At 47.7% G+C, this 19429-nt stretch overlaps 1 protein-coding gene across 3 annotated transcripts in view; it reads right to left on the bottom strand.

Moving 5' to 3' along the window:
• Positions 1-19429, bottom strand: part of DTX2 (deltex E3 ubiquitin ligase 2) — a 110050-nt gene that overhangs the window by 66378 nt on the left and 24243 nt on the right. For all 3 annotated transcript variants that reach the window (XM_030222349.1, XM_030222351.1, XM_030222350.1), the window contains exon 4: positions 11152-11210. In XM_030222349.1, coding sequence (XP_030078209.1) covers positions 11152-11210 — 59 coding nt within the window. The remainder of the gene's footprint in view (positions 1-11151; positions 11211-19429) is intronic.

The following is a 19429-nucleotide window of genomic DNA, read 5'->3' on the forward strand; positions in this document are numbered from 1 at the left end:
TAGTCACAGCAGATGAATCCATTTCGAATGGGTTGTGTCCACCTACCAGCAGGGGGAGATAGAGAACACTGAAAACCATAGTGCCTCTAGGACGGCTAGCTCCATCTGCCTCTCAGTATTTTGAAGCTTCCAAAGCAGTGTTAAACCACAAAGTAGCATAACATGAACTTTCCTCACAGCGAACAAACACCCCAGAACAGGAGCAATAACACAAAGGAGGTACGAACTCAACCTCCAGTAGTAGACCAGAACTCCTGAAGACTGTTTTCCAACTTCTCCCAATGAGGGAACATGTCTGCAGGAAAAACTGAACACAAAGAGTCAATCAGGGAGGGATCATGGATTCATCTGCTGTAACTAAAGGAAAGGAAATTACCAAGGTAAGAACCTAATTTTCCCTTCCTTGTCATCAGCAGCAGAAGAATCCATTACAAATGGGATGTATCAAAGCAATCCCTAGATAAGCCACACCACGCCCCAGCACTTGTGCTCCAAAAAGCGCGTCCCTCCTGGCAGCCACATCCAGCCTGTAATGACGGGCAAAAGAGAGCTTAGAAGCCCAAGTAGCTGCACTACATATCTCTTGAAGAGAGAGTGCTCCCGTCTCAGCCCAAGAGGAGGAAATCGCTCTTGTGGAATGTGCCTTAAAGGCGTCAGGAGGAGGCCGGCCAGATAGCAGATATGCAGAAAAAATGGCTTCCTTAAGCCAACGGGCTATAGTGGCTTTAGACGCTGGAGACCCTCTGCGAGGACCTGACAACAATACAAAAAGGTGATCAGAGGTCCTGAAAGCATTTGACATCTGCAGATACTGCAACAGAGCCCTACGCACATCCAGAAGGTGCAACTGCCCAAAAGATTCCGGAAACTCCTCCCTAGTAAAGGAGGGCAGATAAATAGGCTGGTTTAGGTGAAACGCTGAAGCCACCTTAGGCAGGAAGGAAGGCACAGTACGTACCGTTACTCCGGACTCTGAGAATTGCAGAAATGGGTCTTGACAGGACAGCGCCTGGAGCTCAGACACCAGTCTCGCCGATGTAATGGCCACCAAAAAGACTGTCTTTAGAGTCACATCCTTCTCCGAAGCTCACCTCAACGGCTCGAAGGGTGAACACTGAAGAGCCTTTAATACTAGCCCCAGGTTCCAAGCCGGACAAGGGGCCCGCACGGGAGGCCGGAGCCGAAGCACCCTTGTAAGAAACCGTGCAATGTCCGGATGTGCAGCCAGGGAGAGGCCAGCGACTTTCCCCCGAAAACATGCCAAACCTGCCACCTGAAGACGCAGGGAATTATAGGCCAAGCCTTTTTATATACCATCCTGCAAAAAGTCAAGTATCGGCGAGACAGAAGCCTGCATGAGTGTGATCGCTTTAGAAACACACCAAGCCTCAAACTGGCGCCAGATCCAAGCATAGGCAACGGAAGTGGAACGCTTGCGGGCGTGCAAGAGAGTGGAGATGACCTTGTTAGAATAGTCCTTGTCTCTCAATTGCGCCCTCTCAATAGCCATGCTGTAAGACCAAAGCGGCAGGGATCCTCCATGGTCACCGGACCCTGCAACGGCTCAGTACCAGAGGCAAAGGAAGGGGAGCCTCCACCAGCGGTCCGCATACCACGGCCGCCTGGGCCAATCCGGGGCAATGAGGATCACCACTCCTTGATGCAGCTGAATTTGCAGGAGTCGCCGCCCTATTAAGGGCACAGGGATCACCGCTCCAAGGTGCAACAAGACTTGTAAGATCTCCTCTACCGTTGCCCGTTTGACAGCAGTACCGCATCGGGACTCCACAAACACGTCTCTCACCGGGGCACCAAATTCCAATCGGTAACCGTCTCTGATCAGGTCCAGGACCCACTGATCTGAGGTAATCTTGGTCCACTCCTCGAGAAAGAGGGAAAGGCTTCTTCCTACAGCTGTGAAGGAGGAGTGGACTGGCGTCCCATCATTGTGGAGGACGGTGCTGAACTCCTGGCCTTGAGCCTGTCGCTGCGGAGCGTTTGTCCGAGCGAAAGGAGTTCCTCTGCTGATAGTGGGCATGTTGAGAAAACCCAGCAGAGCGCCCCGGGCGATACCTGCGAGCTTCACGGAAGCGAGGTCTGGAGGAGGAGGGAACCACTTGACCCTTGGAAGAAGGCCGTGGCCTATCCTCAGGTAACCGCTGGGGTTTAGCATCCCCAGGTCTTTAACAATCTTCTCCAACTCCTCTCCAAATAACAGAAGGCCCCGAAAGGGTAACTTCACCAGCCTTTGCATAGAGGCCATGTCAGCCGCCCAATGCCGTAGCCATAGAAGGCGGCGGGCGGACACCGCCACAGACATCTGTTTAGCTGAAGCTCTGACCAGATCATAGAGGGCGTCAGCTAAAAATGACAAAGCCGACCATGCGCGGTGCAACCTCAGTGAGGGACTCCGCACCATCCACGGGCTGTTCCACTGCCTGTTGTAACCAAGAGAGGCAGGCTCCAGCAGCATAAGAACTGCAAACAAACAGACGCCCTTAAGGCTAGGCCCGAAATCTCAAAGGACCACTTTAGCGCTGATTCCAGCCGCCGGTCCTGAATGTCCTTCAGGGCGACCCCCTCCCTCTACTGGGAGGGTGGTCTTTTTTTTGTCACCGCCGTGACTAAGGCATCCCAAAACGGGCCAAATGCTCCTCACTCAGAGGGTAAAGATGCCCCATCGCCCTGGCCACTTTCATGGGCCCCTCGGGGTCAGCCCATTGAGCAGAAATAAGCTCTTGGATGGAGTCATGCAAAGGAAAGGCACGAGCAGGCTTCTTAGTACTCACCATCCTTGGACTGCCAGAGGAGGCCTCGCCTTGAACAGGGTCATCAATAGAGAGGGCCTGTAAGGCATCAGAGATAAGTGCTGGCAGCTCATCGCGGTGGAAAATCCGAACCGCAGTGGGATCATCCAGATCCAGTGGCAAACCGGCTCCTTCCTCTGGCTCTTCAGACCACGAAGGCCTGCCAGATCCCTCAGAGTCCTCACAGCCCGACCACGTGGGGGGGGGGGGGGAGGGAGCGCCACTCTCCAACGGGACCCGTCTATGTTTAGTGTGCAACCAACGCTCAGGGGCATCCACGTCTGGCATCAGCCCTGGGCCATCATCAGTCGGAGGGGAACCAGGTAGCAACGCAGTGTCAGACACCTGCGGCAGAGCTCTAATCAGCATGAAGGCTTTATGTAAAATAAGCACAAACTCTGGGGAGAAAAACTCACCCTGACCTCCCGTCTCCGAATTAGGCGCCACCATGCGGCGCTTCCAAGATGGCGCCCGCTGCCAGCTCCATCGAGCGGGAAAAATCATCGCTCGCCATGCTCGTACTGGCTCTACTGTCTAAACAGCACGTTTTACAGAGCCCCGCTGCTGATCTGCGCGTGACACAACAGGAACAGTGCTTAACTCCCTCAGCAGCCATGCCGAAAAACAGCGGAATAAAATTAAAAATGGCGGCTTTGCGCCAAAATCACCCCGATCGGAACGCCATTCGCGGGCCCTCACCGGAGGAGCTGAGTACCGCTCTTACCTCAAAGGACCGAGTCCACAAGCTCCGGTCACGCTGCAGTCAGGAAAAGCCTCAGAAATAGCAGCGCTGAAAAGCGCGGGTTTTTTTGTTGGAGACAAACAGCTACAGAGGCACTCTGGGGGCAGAAGAGGGTGGAAAAGGCAGGGAAAGGGCGAACCTATATGCCTGCATCCACACAGGGGGAAGGGTAAGGCAGGGAAAGGCCGAACCTATGTGCTTTTAAAGTGGGCTCCACTTAGCCACAACACCCCTGCTACAACTGGCAAAAGCACAGGAGCCACCCCAGGCAGAATCTTCAAGGAGCTGAACAAGCTGCATCCAACCCTGCTGGGAGATAGAGAAATACTGAGAGGCAGATGGAGCTAGCCGTCCTAGATGCACTATGGTTTTCAGTGTTCTATATCTCCCCCTGCTGGTAGGTGGACACAACCCATTCGTAATGGATTCATCTGCTGCTGATGACAAGGAATACTACTGTTAACCATTTAGCTCTTGTTTGTCTGAATTCTAATAATTAAGTCGCCTATACACCTGTTGAAAAGACAGAATAAAAAGCCAAATATTTTCTTCAGAAGATTATTGTAAAACTAGTAAAAAAGCCCCGTTTCTGATGCAAATGAAACGGGGGCTAGCAATGTTTTCTTCTGTGTGCATGTGGGAGTGTGTGTGTCCCTGCCCTCTGGCCTCTCTCCCCTCCCCCCTCTGAGTCCTTCAGTAAAAAAAGGCCCGTTTCTGATGCAAATGAAACGGGGGCTAGCAATGTTTTCTTCTGTGTGCATGTGGGGAGTGTGTGTGTCCCTGCCCTCTGGCCTCTCTCCCCTCCGAGTCCTTCACTGTTACAGAGCCAGCGATTTGATTTCGTGCTCTGCTGTTTTCCTTCACTGACTGTGTTACAGAGAGGGCGGGGCAGACACTCATAGGGAAACCGGATATCTCGCCCCCTTCACACTTCCGGCTGGAGGCTTCATAGAACGTTGGTGTTGCCTTTTATATAGAGAGACTGGTGTTGCCTTTTATATAGAGAGATAGTAAAAAAGCCCCGTTTCTGATGCAAATGAAACGGGGGCTAGCAATGTTTTCTTCTGTGTGCATGTGGGAGTGTGTGTGTCCCTGCCCTCTGGCCTCTCTCCCCTCCCCCCTCTGAGTCCTTCACTGTTACAGAGCCAGCGATTTGATTTCGTGCTCTGCTGTTTTCCTTCACTGACTGTGTTACAGAGAGGGCGGGGCAGACACTCATAGGGAAACCGGATATCTCGCCCCCTTCACACTTCCGGCTGGAGGCTTCATAGAACGTTGGTGTTGCCTTTTATATAGAGAGATAGTAAAAAAGCCCCGTTTCTGATGCAAATGAAACGGGGGCTAGCAATGTTTTCTTCTGTGTGCATGTGGGAGTGTGTGTGTCCCTGCCCTCTGGCCTCTCTCCCCTCCCCCCTCTGAGTCCTTCACTGTTACAGAGCCAGCGATTTGATTTCGTGCTCTGCTGTTTTCCTTCACTGACTGTGTTACAGAGAGGGCGGGGCAGACACATAGGGAAACCGGATATCTCGCCCCCTTCACACTTCCGGCTGGAGGCTTCATAGAACGTTGGTGTTGCCTTTTATATAGAGAGATATGAAACTCTCTACCTATTCCCATCAGAACAGAAGACAGCTACCTCAGCTTCAGGAAGAGGCTAAAAACGTTTCTTGACTTCTACCTCCTAGTATCATCCAGTATCCTTTCCTTAATGTTTTTAGTCTAATGCATTAATCCAATGGTCTCTAATGTTTTACAAACCTCACAATAACACTATTTGCTTTTGTCTCACCTAGAATGTAAACAGCAACTGAACACTGGAAAGGGGATATTAGCAGTATACAAGAATTGATTTGAATTGAATCTCACATCTTGGATACTTAAACACAGGACCATGCAGGAAGCATCATAGCTGTCAGATACTCAACAAGACGGACAATGTTCAAGAACTAGTACTCAGAGTAATTAAACTAAAAATAAAAATCTAAAATTAGCACAATTACAGTCCTAAGAAGGAAGTGATCATGGGCTGAGGGAAGGAAGGAGAGGCTTGTTAGTCAAAGCTATCAGCGAGACTCACTGTGCATCTGCTCTGGGCTCTGAAATGTCATACTAACTAGCCTATGGACGTGGTTGGTGGTGATGACAATTAATAAATGGGGAAAACGAGAGGAATACATTAAAATAAATGCTATTTCAGAATGAACCTGGCAAATAAAAAGTGTTTTTCTTTGATTTTGGAGCGTGCTTCCAGGAGTCACACCTATGGGATCTGCAGGTGTGCCAAGTATTACTAAAGAGAAACTATAAGCTTTCTTGATGTATGCCCGGTCCAGACTCACAGAACAGGTACCTTAAGTTTGAAGTTCTCCCCCTTTTGAAGGTGGGTCATTTCAGGACCATATGCTCCCAAACGTTTTTAAAACATTGAGACTGAAATCACTTTTTTTTTTAATATATATTTCTATTTTTTTGCTTTAGGATAAAGTAGTATTGTAGACGTGTTAATAAATGGAGACCTAGCCAGAGCTGCTGCTGTGTGTGACCACCACCTGCTGAGATAGAGAACATACTGAGAAGTTTCCGGCAGCACATGACCACATATAGGGAGGCAAAAGGATTGCTCTCTATCTCCACCTGCTGGTAGATGGACACAACCCACCAGTCTATGGATTGATCAGCATGATGATATGGAATAAATGGTTATAAATAGAACATGTAAATAAGGTAAACGTTTTATTGGACTAATTTTAATACATTTTCACTAACCTTCGGAGAACAACCCCCCCACCCCTCCTCAGGTCAGGATAGGATACTGTAACAGCACTATACTTCTAAATCAGCTGAGATTTATGGCAACATTGGAGACATTTATCATTTCAAGTCACTGCTCCTTACTCAAGTAGAATCAGTAGTTTTCACAGATTCCCACCTGACTTTTCCATCCCAAAATGATGGGATGAACATTAACAATTTATTTGAAGGCATTCAGACAACACTTTCTAAGACTGGAAGAAAAAATAATTCAGAAAGAACATAGCCTTAGGCCCCCCGTATGAAGCCTGGGGAAGTTAAGCCTCCCTGTCCCAAGCCACAACATTCCACTCCCTCCCACGTCAGCCCGCTGCCCTCAAAGGTGTAAAGCTGTGCCAAACACAGAAAAGACGCACGTGACCACTGCCATGCGTGTGCTATGGCTAGCTCTACTAGCTCTGCCCCCTCTAATGTAGCTTCCTGTTTCAGAGTGGCAGGACCATCAGAGTTAGCTGTGACACCCATGGAGTAATGGTCCCAAGCACCCTTTCTATTTTTACATAGCATCAGACCTGAAAAGACAGTGGTCTGCCAGGGTCCCTCTGCTCTCTGCGGGTGTGCTCTGGGTTTGGGGTTTATTTTGTACTCAGCTTTATTCCTCAACAGAGGGAATAAAGCTAAACCAGGCAAACCCAATTGTATTTATTCATTTTTAAACTTTGGAGCTGCAGAGTTGCCCAGGGGAGAAAACACCCAAATAGCATGTACAGGCTACAAACAGCAGGGGAGATGGGGACCTGCACCCCTCCAGCCGAGTCCCATAGAGCCAAGCAAAGCATGTCGCACAGTGGACACTAAAAAGCATGACTGGGGGGCAGCATAGCACAGCTCCACTCTCAACCAACCATATCAGTTTGGGGACTGGGTAATCCGGGAGCAGCTGTTAGGCTCAACCTCGCTGTGCAGCCTTTGCCAGCAGAGTGGGGAGTGTAGGTGTAATAAATAACTCTTATGGGAACAGCTACCTTCAGGTTACTTATGCCAAGGTTCCAATGTGCAGAAGTCTGCCTACGCAAACTTCCTAGCTCAGTCTAGGGAATAATATACAAGAACCTTGCTTCTGGCACCTAAGCCAGGAGTTCTGTTAGAAAAGTGAAACCAAGCCACAGCTGATATATATATATATATATATATGCTTTATTATAGTAAGAAAATATATAGATATGGAAACTCTGCAACAAGGCTTAGCAAAAATATTAAAAAATATATATCTTGCTGATAATAACTAGATTGTTACTATCTACAGACTATACAAAATTATTCTTATTAGAACACTAGGTAAATTATACAACCTGATCTGTAAAAGAACTGATACTACCTGTTATGAAAAATACAAGTTAACAGCATATTCCCTGACCACGAGTTGACATAAACCAATCTTTCTTAGATAAATACCACTCACTAATACCAGACTAGGAAGTAAATCACAGTGATCTCACCGCTGTCCTTAGGCAGACTTCCGAGGAGACAGGAGCAGATTCCTTATCAGACTAGAGCTGTTTTCTCAGCGGGTCTGTGTCTTAGATGTAGTGTAGGTCTCTCTGCAGAAAGCAGGTGTCCGTCCCTCCATGTTGCTTCTCAGAGCCAATACATCTGCCACACGGTATTTGCACCAGTTATGCAGATCACAAGGTTGGTACCAAACACAGTCTCTGGCTCTCCCCGAGCCTTGCTGGGTTTCTCAGGTCTTCTTGCCGATGGTCTCCGCCCGACTCAACTTCCTTCGTTCCCTCTTTCTCAGTCTCCCTTGGTCAGGTGACAGCAAGGACCAATCCGGATCTTGTCCAGCTCATTCCAAGAGCAAGAAGAGCTCTTTGTTTTGTGACCCTGAAGTGGATACTTTCTGGTGCCCTAGGTCTGACTCCCTTCTCAGCTTCTCAGGGTGATAGAAGGGGGTGGTTGGAACACAGAATGTCCTTGGCTTTAGTAAGCCTGCCAGTGATTTTCCACAAGCTGAAAAGCTGAATCTTGCTGACACAAGTGTCTGGTCAGAGGTCATAGACTCCATCTTGCTGTATTATGATGAATTAGGCTTGTATGAACCAAGACCAGCTCAGGTGAGATCACAGGGAAATACCCCTACAGGAGATAAGGGATCTGAACAACCTACCATCTGCTAAAGGTAAAGAAAAATACTGGAGATTTCCACTAAGCACCAGCAGGTTAAGTGCTACTGCTACACTGGTCTGAGTTGGGAGGGGAGTGCTGCATCTCTTCATCTGTCAGGGCTTGGAAAGACCCACCAGCTAAAGTATGTTTATTTTTAATTTTGTTGGGGGACCAGAAAGAGCCTAGTTCCCATCCATATTAAACATTGTCCCCCTTTCCCAATTAATTGCTGGCTACACCACTGGTGCTGATGTAATCTGGTCTTCATGACAGAGAAGTATAAAAGCTGGAGCAGCTAACTTGGATACAGTCACAATGTGGAGCTGTGTGGAAGCTGCTTGAAGTTATGTGCAACTTTAAATTTGTTACCTTTATATCTGTCTTTCATGAACATCATCCTTGTTCCCATTCTCTGAAACTTGCACTTCTTTTGAGTCTTTATAAAGCATGTTTGGGGGGTGTAGCTTTATTGAAATTATTCCATATAAAGCCAATTCCTTTCATCTGATTGATTTGTGGATTGGGGTCAAATGTATATTGTGTATTTGGAATGTGGGGTGGGGGGTTCATCCAGTTAGATCAGTGCCAGGGAGTGGCTTGTTGCATTGTTAGTTTAGTTGGGGGGAAATGGATTCCTGTGTCTGAATGCATCTGTGTTGTCACAAAGTTTCTATTCCTTGGGGCATCAAGAAGGGTAGACATAGCATAGACTGACGTACATTGTAAACTAGAATTGTTTATTGGCAGGATTGTGAAGACCCAAACCCTCTGATCAGGGCTCTAGCTGTGCGCACGATGGGCTGCATTCGTGTGGATAAAATCACAGAGTACCTTTGTGAGCCACTGCGCAAAATATCTGAAGGATGAAGACCCCTATGTGCGGAAGAGTGCGGCAGTCTGTGTAGCGAAGCTACATGATATTAATGCCCAGATGGTAGAGGACCAATGGTTTCTAGACTCCCTGTGAGATCTCATCCTGTCCCACAAGAACAGTATCCCTTATTCTCTGCTCTTTCTTCAATGCTTTCCCCACTCCCTTGCCCTTGAAATGACCTTGGAAGTATAGATTCTTGTGTGGTTCTATTATTGTAACTGGGAAGAATACTTCCTTAATAATTAAACACTACATACACTGAACTGACTTGTCTTATTAGCCAGTGAATCACTACCAATTTTCTAGTAGTTAGAACATAAATTGTCTTTAACCAAATGTACAAAGCGAAATGACTGCAAACAGTTGGCAGAGGAATGTCCATTTAGTATGTGTTACTCACCATGAGGAGATCCCTGATACATTCCCACCTGAAATGTCCTCAACAGAAAACCTTCATCCTTTCTGAGCTATACACTCCCGCTTGCTCTCCGAGGCCCTTCTGCTCAAAAGAAAATGCGGGCGCTAGAGGCCATTGGTACCATATTAATACCCACATTTACCTGCACAGAATGTTCAGAGGCTTGGATCATGGGAACAAATGAGCATGCAAACGAACAGCGCAAGTAGCATGCTAATGTAGTGAAGCACATGATAATTAGGTCATTTTGTATTCCTCCCCAATGCTCAGAAAAGAGCACCCAAAACTGCCTTACCACTGCAAAAGAACACCAGGTCGGAGCACACGGAAGAGAGGATTTCACATTATTCTTTCTTAAAATCTGCTGGGTTTGATTGTTTTTGGAAGCAGAAGAAGCTTGTGCATGTCCTTAAGACCTGGTCAAAGCAGATCCAAAAGTGAAAGCTCACATTGGCCTCTGTTTCTTGCATTTAAATCTAAAAGTCCAAGCTATACAAGATTTAAAAAGCTTATATTTAGGCCACAGAAAACAGAGGCCAATGTGTGCTTCACGTTCGGGTTTTGCCATGCACGCTGGTTGAGACACACAAATATGCACAAGTCACAGCAGACCCAGAAAGCACATACTGGCGTCCGTTTCCTGCATTTAAACATAAGCAAAAAAATAAAACTAAAAACACATATTAATGCCGCAGAAAACGGACACTAGTGTGTGCTTGACGTTCGGGTTTTGCCAGGCACAGGAGCAGAGCTTACCACAGAACTCAGCACATACACGAAACACAATCCTCCCGCCAAACTCCCTAATGTTCAGTGCTATGAATATGCCTAATAGTTGCCTCTTATTAGCATTAGGGAGGTGTTCTTTGGCTCTATTCGGAACAGCACCGGAGTTTTGAGCATTGGGGCCTGAATGCTGAGCCCAGAAAGGATGGAGGCATTCAAAACACAGTGCTTCACATTTACATAATAAGGGGAGAAATGAAAGTGAAGACATGGTGATTCAGGAAAGAACCTAGACTTCAAATTCTCTTTGTTTTCTATAACTTACATCAACAAGCTGTGGAAATCCCCATTCAGTAAAAGGCAAGAGACCCACCTCCCATAACAGAGCCAATACACACTGCTAAGACTACTGTGCCATGTTAAATAATTCAAAGGTTGATTTTTTTAACTATTTCAGTGACTGTAGCCTAGAGAAAAGCAATGCAATGTTGGAATGCATTTTTGAAAGGCTATTCACACAGTGAGATCATGCAATCTATGCAGACATATTCTTTGATCCACTGTAATTAAATTCCATTATATAATTAGCATATCTTTATTGTGCCATTATTCAACAATCCTCATAAAATGCCAAGCACAAGGACAGAAAAGCAAAGACTGTTACCTGCTAGAGCCTGGTGGACCTTGTTGTGTCTCTGCAGCTGAACAGACAGGGACGTAGAGCTGAGAACCAAAAAAAAAAAAAAAACACACACACACTGCAGATCACTTATTTCTTTATGGACAGGTAAAGAATATGTCCTAGCAGAAGACAATACAAAGCTCACAAGGCATAAAGGGGCTCGTTTTCAAAGCATTTAGACTTACAAAGTTCCATGGGTTACTATGGAACTTAGTAAGTCTAAGTGCTTTGAAAATATGCCTAAAAGTGTACCCCACAGACACCCTTGAGTTCATGAGTTCAAATCCCGTCTCTGCCATTTCAGTAACAGATCATAAGCAAGCCACCGGAAAGCGAAGATACTTATCTGTAGCGGGTATTCTCCAAGGAAAGCAGGCAATTGGGCACAATTGGGCAACGCGGTCTGGAGCTTGTGTCAAGCTTTTCAGAGAGCTCTTTGGAGCGCGAGACACACTCCAGTAAGCATGCACGAGTGCCTTCCCACCCGCCACACGAATGCAGGACCAACAGTACAATACTATAGCATAGAAGACAACTCCAAGGGGAGGCGAGAGGATATGTGAGAATATTGAGCCTGCCATGAGTGGGAAAGCGCGGGGTACAAATGTAACAAAAAAATAAAAAAATATAGCCTGCTGTTCTCGTAGAATACCTGCTACAGGTAAGTATCTTCGCTTTCTCCAAGGACAAGCAGGCTAATATTCTCACAATTGGGGAATCCCTAGCTACGCTCACCAGGACAACAATCAATGACTTGCACCTTGCAATGGCGAGGTCAGAACACGGAGAAACAGGTAACCACTTGCAAATCGACAGAAGTGAAGACTGGGATAGTATAAAAACGGGCCTAGGCAGGTGGAGTTGTATTCTAGAACCCAAAGTAAAAAGTGCATAACTATTCATCGAAATCTAAGGATAAGTTGGGAAAGCTGCCACAGGCATGCTACTTAGAACAGGAATGAGACGTAAATGTATGGAATCAAGAGAACATGGCAGCCTAGCCAAGATTTCCAATAGAAGCGAACGATTCAGTCATGGCTCGGACACTGCATAAGGAAAAGAAAAATAATAAAAACATCCAAACAGACATGTTGCATTCCCCGATAGTGACCCACACCCTGAGGAGATAGCCTATGGTGCTGAGGTCGTATCAAGGACCAATGCTCACTTGCAGTCCAATGAGTGAAATACGTGCCTAGGCCAAAAAAAAAAAAAAAAAGAAAGAGTTCCAAGCACACCAAACGATCAAAGAAGAAAAAAAAGCACAGGTGGACCTCTGGGAACAGAACAATGGCAGATCTTTATTGAGAAGACCTGACACGGGCCATGTTTCGGCGATGAAATGCCTGCATCAGGGGGTCGTAAAAAACTACAGTTGGTTTGGATAATAGAATTTGCAAATCCGCTAATCAGACAGCGACTAGAGACACCACAGGAATAAGAAGCTCACGCTGTTTACATGAGATTATTTTAACAGAAGTGAGAGCATTTTTGTTCCGTGGCAAGAGAGTACAATCCTGAAGTGGAATTACACATTCTCGGTCCAACCTGCTTGGGAACAGAGCCATGCCCCAAGAGGGAGATGGAAGAGAAGATTTTTCTCCCAAAGAAAGGGAAAATATAAGTGGTAGTAGTGTGTTACAGACCTGAAGCGATGTACTTGAGAAACCATGAGATATATTGCCAGAATGTTCCAGAACAGGAAGAACCTGCAAGTAACGTCTCTTTGAAGAGACCACTCATGCGGCTACAAGACCTTGTACAGTCTGATGGCCGAACTATTGGAATTACCCGTTGAAAAAGTGGCTTGAAAGAGCAGTCTGTAACAGAAAACCCACTGTCACAGTTGTACGGTCCCCTGACACAAAGGGCGAAGCCAGGACATCATTTATGTTGGGAAAGCAGAGGGCGACCTGGCTATCCATTGGAACAAGTAGAAAGTAGCTGAACAATCTACACTGCAATCGTTGTGGACAGGTCAGGACAACCAGAATCTCAGAAAGAGCTGTCTAAAGGGCCGACGAAAAAGTTAGAGTGGGAAAGCCCGACAAAGGAGCTTCACACCCTAGGAGGGAACTACCATCAAGTGAAGCCGAGGATTGAGAAACATAGACCTAGGAACAAATGGAGAATAGATCCCCAAACGGAAAGCAAATGAGCCATGGGGACATATGGATGACTTCTTCCAGGAGCCCCGTGGTCTGACACTAAGAAGCTAAAGTCAACTAGGAGATCCTACATGGAAATGAAACACGGGTGACGTATGGACAGTGGAGGCCATGTAATCAACAACTTCAACAGTCACGAAGGTGGTATCCGCCGGAGGGCCCAGTGCCCAAGTGGGAACAGTGTTCAGAGTAACCGTTCTGTATAGGGAAGAGACGCCCCAGTCAGGCGAGTATCCAGGAAGTGCACAATGATCTCGAAGTGGGAGACAGGAAGGAGACGGGGCTGTGGGTAGTGTAACATGAATCCCACTAAGTCCAGCACCTGAAAAGTGCCTCATATGGACTCCTGAACATCAATCATCGATGTGCTCAGCACAAACCCAAAACGGGCAAAGATATGGACTCACAGGCAGCACAGGAGCTGCGAAGATCATGAGACATATGATGAATATTCTGGGAATGGACATGAATCCAAAAGGCAGCACGTGGCACAGGAAGTAGAATGTCTCCAGTCGAAATCAAAGAGATTGCCCGTAGATAGCTATCCATCAAGTCTAGAGGGCAGAGCCAATGATTGCCCACAACCATGGTGAGTAGGGTGCTCAGGAAAAGGAACCATCCTAAACATCCTAAACAGTTCTTTTGCGCATATCCAGCAGATAGTCAAGACCTGTCGCTTCTTCCTCTTTAACATCAGCAAAATTCGCCCTTTCCTCTCTGAACACACCACCCGAACTCTCGTCCACGCTCTCATTACCTCTCGCCTGGACTACTGCAACTTACTCCTCACCGGCCTCCCACTTAGCCATCTATCCCCCCTTCAGTCTGTTCAGAACTCTGCTGCACGTCTCATATTCCGCCAGAACCGATATACTCATATCACCCCTCTCCTCAGGTCACTTCACTGGCTTCCGATCAGATACCGCATTCAATTCAAGCTTCTCCTTCTTACCTACAAATGCACTCAGTCTGCTGCCCCTCACTACCTCTCTACCCTCATCTCCCCTTACGTTCCCGCCTGTAACCTCCGTTCACAGGATAAATCCCTCCTCTCAGTACCCTTCTCCACCACCGCCAACTCCAGGCTCCGCTCATTCTGCCTCGCCTCACCCTATGCTTGGAACAACCTTCCTGAACCCTTACGCCAAGCCCCCTCCCTGCCCGTCTTCAAGTCTTTGCTTAAAGCCCACTTCTTCAATGCTGCATTCGGCACCTAACCCTTACCGTTCAGTGAATCCAGACTGCCCCAATTTGACTGCCCCTATCGGACCGACCGTTCACTTGTCTATTAGATTGTAAGCTCTTTGAGCAGGGACTGTCTCTCTTTGTTGAATTGTGCAGCGCTGCGTAACCCTAGTAGCGCTCTAGAAATGTTAAGTAGTAGTAGTAGTAAAGAGGCAGGATGGAAAGTATCCCCGTTGCATAATTTGAGACAAGGGGGAACAAGGAGTAGAATAGCAGTCATTGTCCCCTGGTGATATGGACTTCAAGGGCTTGCAGAAAGGCGCAGAGATCGTCAAGAAGGAACTTCTCACACTGTGAACTTATGTCTGATGCGAGCCACTCCCGGCAGACAAGTCGCCTGCCTGCGACTTGAATATCTGTAGCCTATGTTCAACCAGTAGGGCATCCGGGCACTAACTGGCACTACAGCAATTTTCCTATGGAGCCATCCAAAAGGGTACTCTGCCGTGTCTGAAGAGCTGTCCAGGCTGAAACGCATTATGATAGGAAGCAATATGCTGGGTTGGCGTCCAAGAAGGCTAGTGAGAAGAGGTAGCAAATAAAAGAACCTCTATTTGAACTGAGCAAAAAGCCTCCTAGATAAGGAGGAAGTCGGAGAAGGTGCCCGGGAGGACAGAATAAGACGGCGGCTGCAGAGGTCTTGATGAGGTCAGCGATCCCCTCCAACCGTATTCTGATAGGGTTCTCTCTCTCGCACGTGGCAGCCACAAGCCATCAAAAAACACACAAATTCAGAGAGACGCAGGCCCAGATGCACTAAACGTTTTTCATCGTTAAATGAGCGCTCAAGGAAGAATTTCCTATCCTTTCCATGCACTAAAGCCTATTTCCCGACGACAGTAGCAGCTAACGAAAACTGAATGCAGATGAGCAATTCTTCTACAAATCCCATTGAAATGACATGCACTAACCTTTTCCGATTCGTTTAACGCAGGAGAACACCGTGAAATCTAACGAGAGTCTGTACCTCTGGTTAGGGCTGTCTGTCTGCTAGAAGTTTACAAAATCCAATAAAAAAAAATAACTGGGGGGGGGGGGGGGGGGGGGGCAAAAACGCATCAGGGGCGTCCTTTGACGCCCCAGGTCGCCGCTGCTCCCCTCTCCCACAGCACCAAAAAAGAAAAAAAAAAAAAAAGGATCGGGAGGGGGCAAAAGCACTTGTCATGAGCGTCCTGTATGGATGCCTTGCCCCCCCCCCCCCCCCCCGCATGAAAAATCTCCAATTTTAGCAGCCCCGGGCCAGCCCTCCTCCCTTCCTGTATTCTCCCACACTAGCACCGCCTCCTGCCATGCTCCAGTCCCGTGCCCCACCCCCGCCGCCCCCCCTTTGGTCGTGGCTGCCGCTCCCCCCCCTCCAACGACCCCCCCCCTTTGCCTACGTCAGAGGAGGGCGGGCCCATGAAGAAAGAAGGGACGTCTGAGGAGGCCTTCTGACTCGCCGATCAGCTGTTCTTGCCCGTGCAGCTGAGATGACAGGTGCTGCACGGGCCGGTAAGGCAAAGGGGGGGGGGGTCGTTGGAGGGGGGGAGCGGCAGCCACGACCAAAGGGGGGGGCGGCGGGGGCGGGGCACGGGACCGGAGCATGGCAGGAGGCGGAGCTAGTGTGGGAGAATACAGGAAGGGAGGAGGGCTGGCCCAGGGCTGCTAAAATTGGAGATTTTTCGTGCGGGGGGGAAGCGAGGAGCAGCGGGGGGGGGGGGCAAGGCGTCCATACAGGACGCTCATGACGAGTGCCTTTGCCCCCTCCCGAAACACACGTGTTTGTGGGGGTTTTTTTTGACAGCTGGGCCTTTGTGGCATGCGCAGAGCAGCCAGCATAATGCTTGGGCTGCTCTGCGCATGCTTTAGGCGCTGATTAACGACGGGTTTAACGATTCTGTGATACATCCTACTTTGCAATACCGATCCGAACATTTCTGGAGTGTTTTTGTAGTGCATTCCTCGTTTTTTTAAAATCGTTAAGCACTTTTACGATTCTTATTTTTTTAACGTTTGGTTGATGTATCTGGGCCGCAGTCACAAGGGACCACACAGCCACACTGCAGGTAGAAATCCTGGAAGCCACAGCAAGAAATGGCACACGACCGAGAACTGGTGACAGTCTGTTGCTTGGCCAACTGGCGAAGTGACTCCACTAGCTCCAATGGAAGAGAAACTGCCAAAGCGAGCATGTAATGAAGATCCATAGAATACGCTCGTGAAAAGGTAGCAGGACTGAAGACAGGAGAAGGGTAGTGAAAACCCCGTACCAGAGCCTCCAAGTGAATCTACGGGATTAGCATTCCCGCTTATGGGCGCTGAAGCACAGCTCGTACAACTCTGTAGTCTCGTAAGCGTGTGTCCAACCACTATGGAGGGAGGTGGAAGTAGAGTTCTAAAACTGGTGCATAGAGGTTATGTCTATGGGAGGGAGCGGCCCACAAAAGGCTTCTCAACTATTCACAAGAACACCAGGGAAAAGCTGATGGACCAAGACTAGTACAGATCTCCTAGGAAGAGAGTCATAGTCCAGGAAAAAAAAAAAAGGAAAAAGTAATCCTCCACCTCCGAAAGCAGTGAAAAGACAGCCGCCATGTCCTCTACAAAAGAAGGAAAGGACAGGCTCATCAATGGAGACAACATCTGAGACTGTGGACGAAGGGTGGTGTGGATGGTATTCCAAAGGACTGCTTCTCCAAGGAGTGCCAGAGATCAGCATCTGAGTTCCATATGCTCCTCACAGGAACCCCCCATAGGTAGGCTAAGACCTAGTCCTCCTTGATTGAGAAGGATCCCGAGAGGGGCATCAAGGATTGGGCTCCAACCTTGAACTGTATACAAACTGCTAGCGTCAATGTCGATCGACACAGGCAGCAGTCAATCCCAATGCCACATGTGACACCGGTGGTGGATGCCCACTGCAGGCTGAGGACCATGTGGTGCGGACTCAAAAAGCATGGTAGGAACAAGCACCTCCGACACCGATGTGAAGAAAACAAGCCCAGAGTCCAGGGTTCAAGACTTGGAGGCATGGCAGGCGCAAGCACCTTTGATGCCAATGCCCAGCAGATGTGCTCACAGTAACATCAAAGTAGTTACATAAATACTGCCATACTGGGAAAGACCAAAGGTCCATCAAGCCCAGCATCCTGTTTCCAACAGTGGCCAATCCAGGTCACAAATAACTGGCAAGATCCCAAAAAAACACAAAACATTTTATAATGCTTATCCCAGAAATATTGAATTTTCCCCAAGTCCATTTAATAATGGTCTATGGACATTTCCTTTAGGAAGCCGTCCAAAACCTTTTAAAACTCCGCTATGCTAACCGCCTTTACCACATTCTCTGGCAATGAATTCCAGGAGTTTAATTACACGTTGAGTGAAGAAAACATTTCTCCAATTCATTTTAAATTTACTACATTGTAACTTCATTGCATGCCCCCTAGTCCTAGTATTTTTGGAAAGTGTAAACAGATGCTTCACATCTACCCGTTCAACGCCACTCATTATTTTATAGACCTCTATCATATCTCCTCTCAGCCGCCTTTTCTCCACGCTGAAGAGCCTTAGCCGCTTTAGCCTTTTCTCATAGGGAAGTCGTCCCTCCCCCTTATTTTCGTCTCCCTTCTCTGCACCTTTTCTAATTCCACTATATCTTTTTTGAGATGCGGCGACCAGAATTGAACACAATAATCAAGGTGCGGTCGCACCATGGGGCGATACAAAGGCATAACATCCTCATTTTTGTTTTCCATTCCTTTCCTAATAATACCTAACATTCTATTTGCTTTCTTAGCCGCAGCAGCACACTGAGCAGAAGGTTTCAACGTATCATCAACGATCCCTTTCTTGGTCCGTGACTCCTAACATGGAACGTTGCATGACATAGCTATAATTCGGGTTCCTCTTTCCTACATTCATCACTTTGCACTTACTCACATTAAACGTCATCTGCCATTTAGACGCCCAGTCTCCCAGTCTCGTAAGGTCCGCTTGTAATTTTTCACAATCCTCCCGCGATTTAACGACTTTGAATAACTTTGTGTCATCAGCAAATTTAATTACCTCACTAGTTACTCCCATCTCTAGGTCATTTATAAATATGTTAAAAAGCAGCGGTCCCAGGACAGACCCCTGGGGAACCCCACTAACTACCCTTTTCCATTGAGCATACTGACCATTTAACCCTACTTGCTGTTTTCTATCTTTTAACCAGTTCTTAATCCACAATAGAACACTACCTCCTATCCCATGACTCTCCAATTTCCTTTGGAGTGTCTGTGTAGAGATAAACTGCTGAAGCAGTGAAGCCTCACAGCAGGCTGAGGGCTATAAGGGGCGGAGTGAAGCATGGCTGGCGCAAGTACCCTTGACGTTGATGCACTCCGAAGAAGAGCAGACAGTTGAAGGAGCATGCTAGACTCATGCAGTGGCAGTAATTGGAAGGTCTCCTGGCATCAAGACCTCTCAAGGACCAAATGCTGCAGTGCCCTGAAGGAACCAAAAGAGACCAATGCCAGTCTTCAACATGGGCAAGAAGCCTTGGTACCAACGTCAATCCTCGACACAGACTATCCTTGGTACCGACTGTGGTATCAATGTCTATGCTCCATACCAACTTCCCTAAGTACCAATGAGGACGAAGCCTTGCGCTCCAGGCTGGTGCAACCGCTGACATAGACGTTGAAGCCTCGGACGGCACCAAAAAGGGTTCCCTGTGAGCGACTTTGACTAACTGGATTCTGGCATGAACTTGATGAGGCACAGCACAGTTAGAAGGGGTATGTTACCGTACCAAAATTGGCTTCCAACAGAAAAAGGGGAGAGTCAATGATGCCCCGGAAAGAACAAAGCACCAGAGAAAA

Source organism: Microcaecilia unicolor, chromosome 13 (assembly GCF_901765095.1).
Source record: "Microcaecilia unicolor chromosome 13, aMicUni1.1, whole genome shotgun sequence".
Classification (NCBI taxonomy): Eukaryota; Metazoa; Chordata; class Amphibia; order Gymnophiona; family Siphonopidae; genus Microcaecilia; species Microcaecilia unicolor.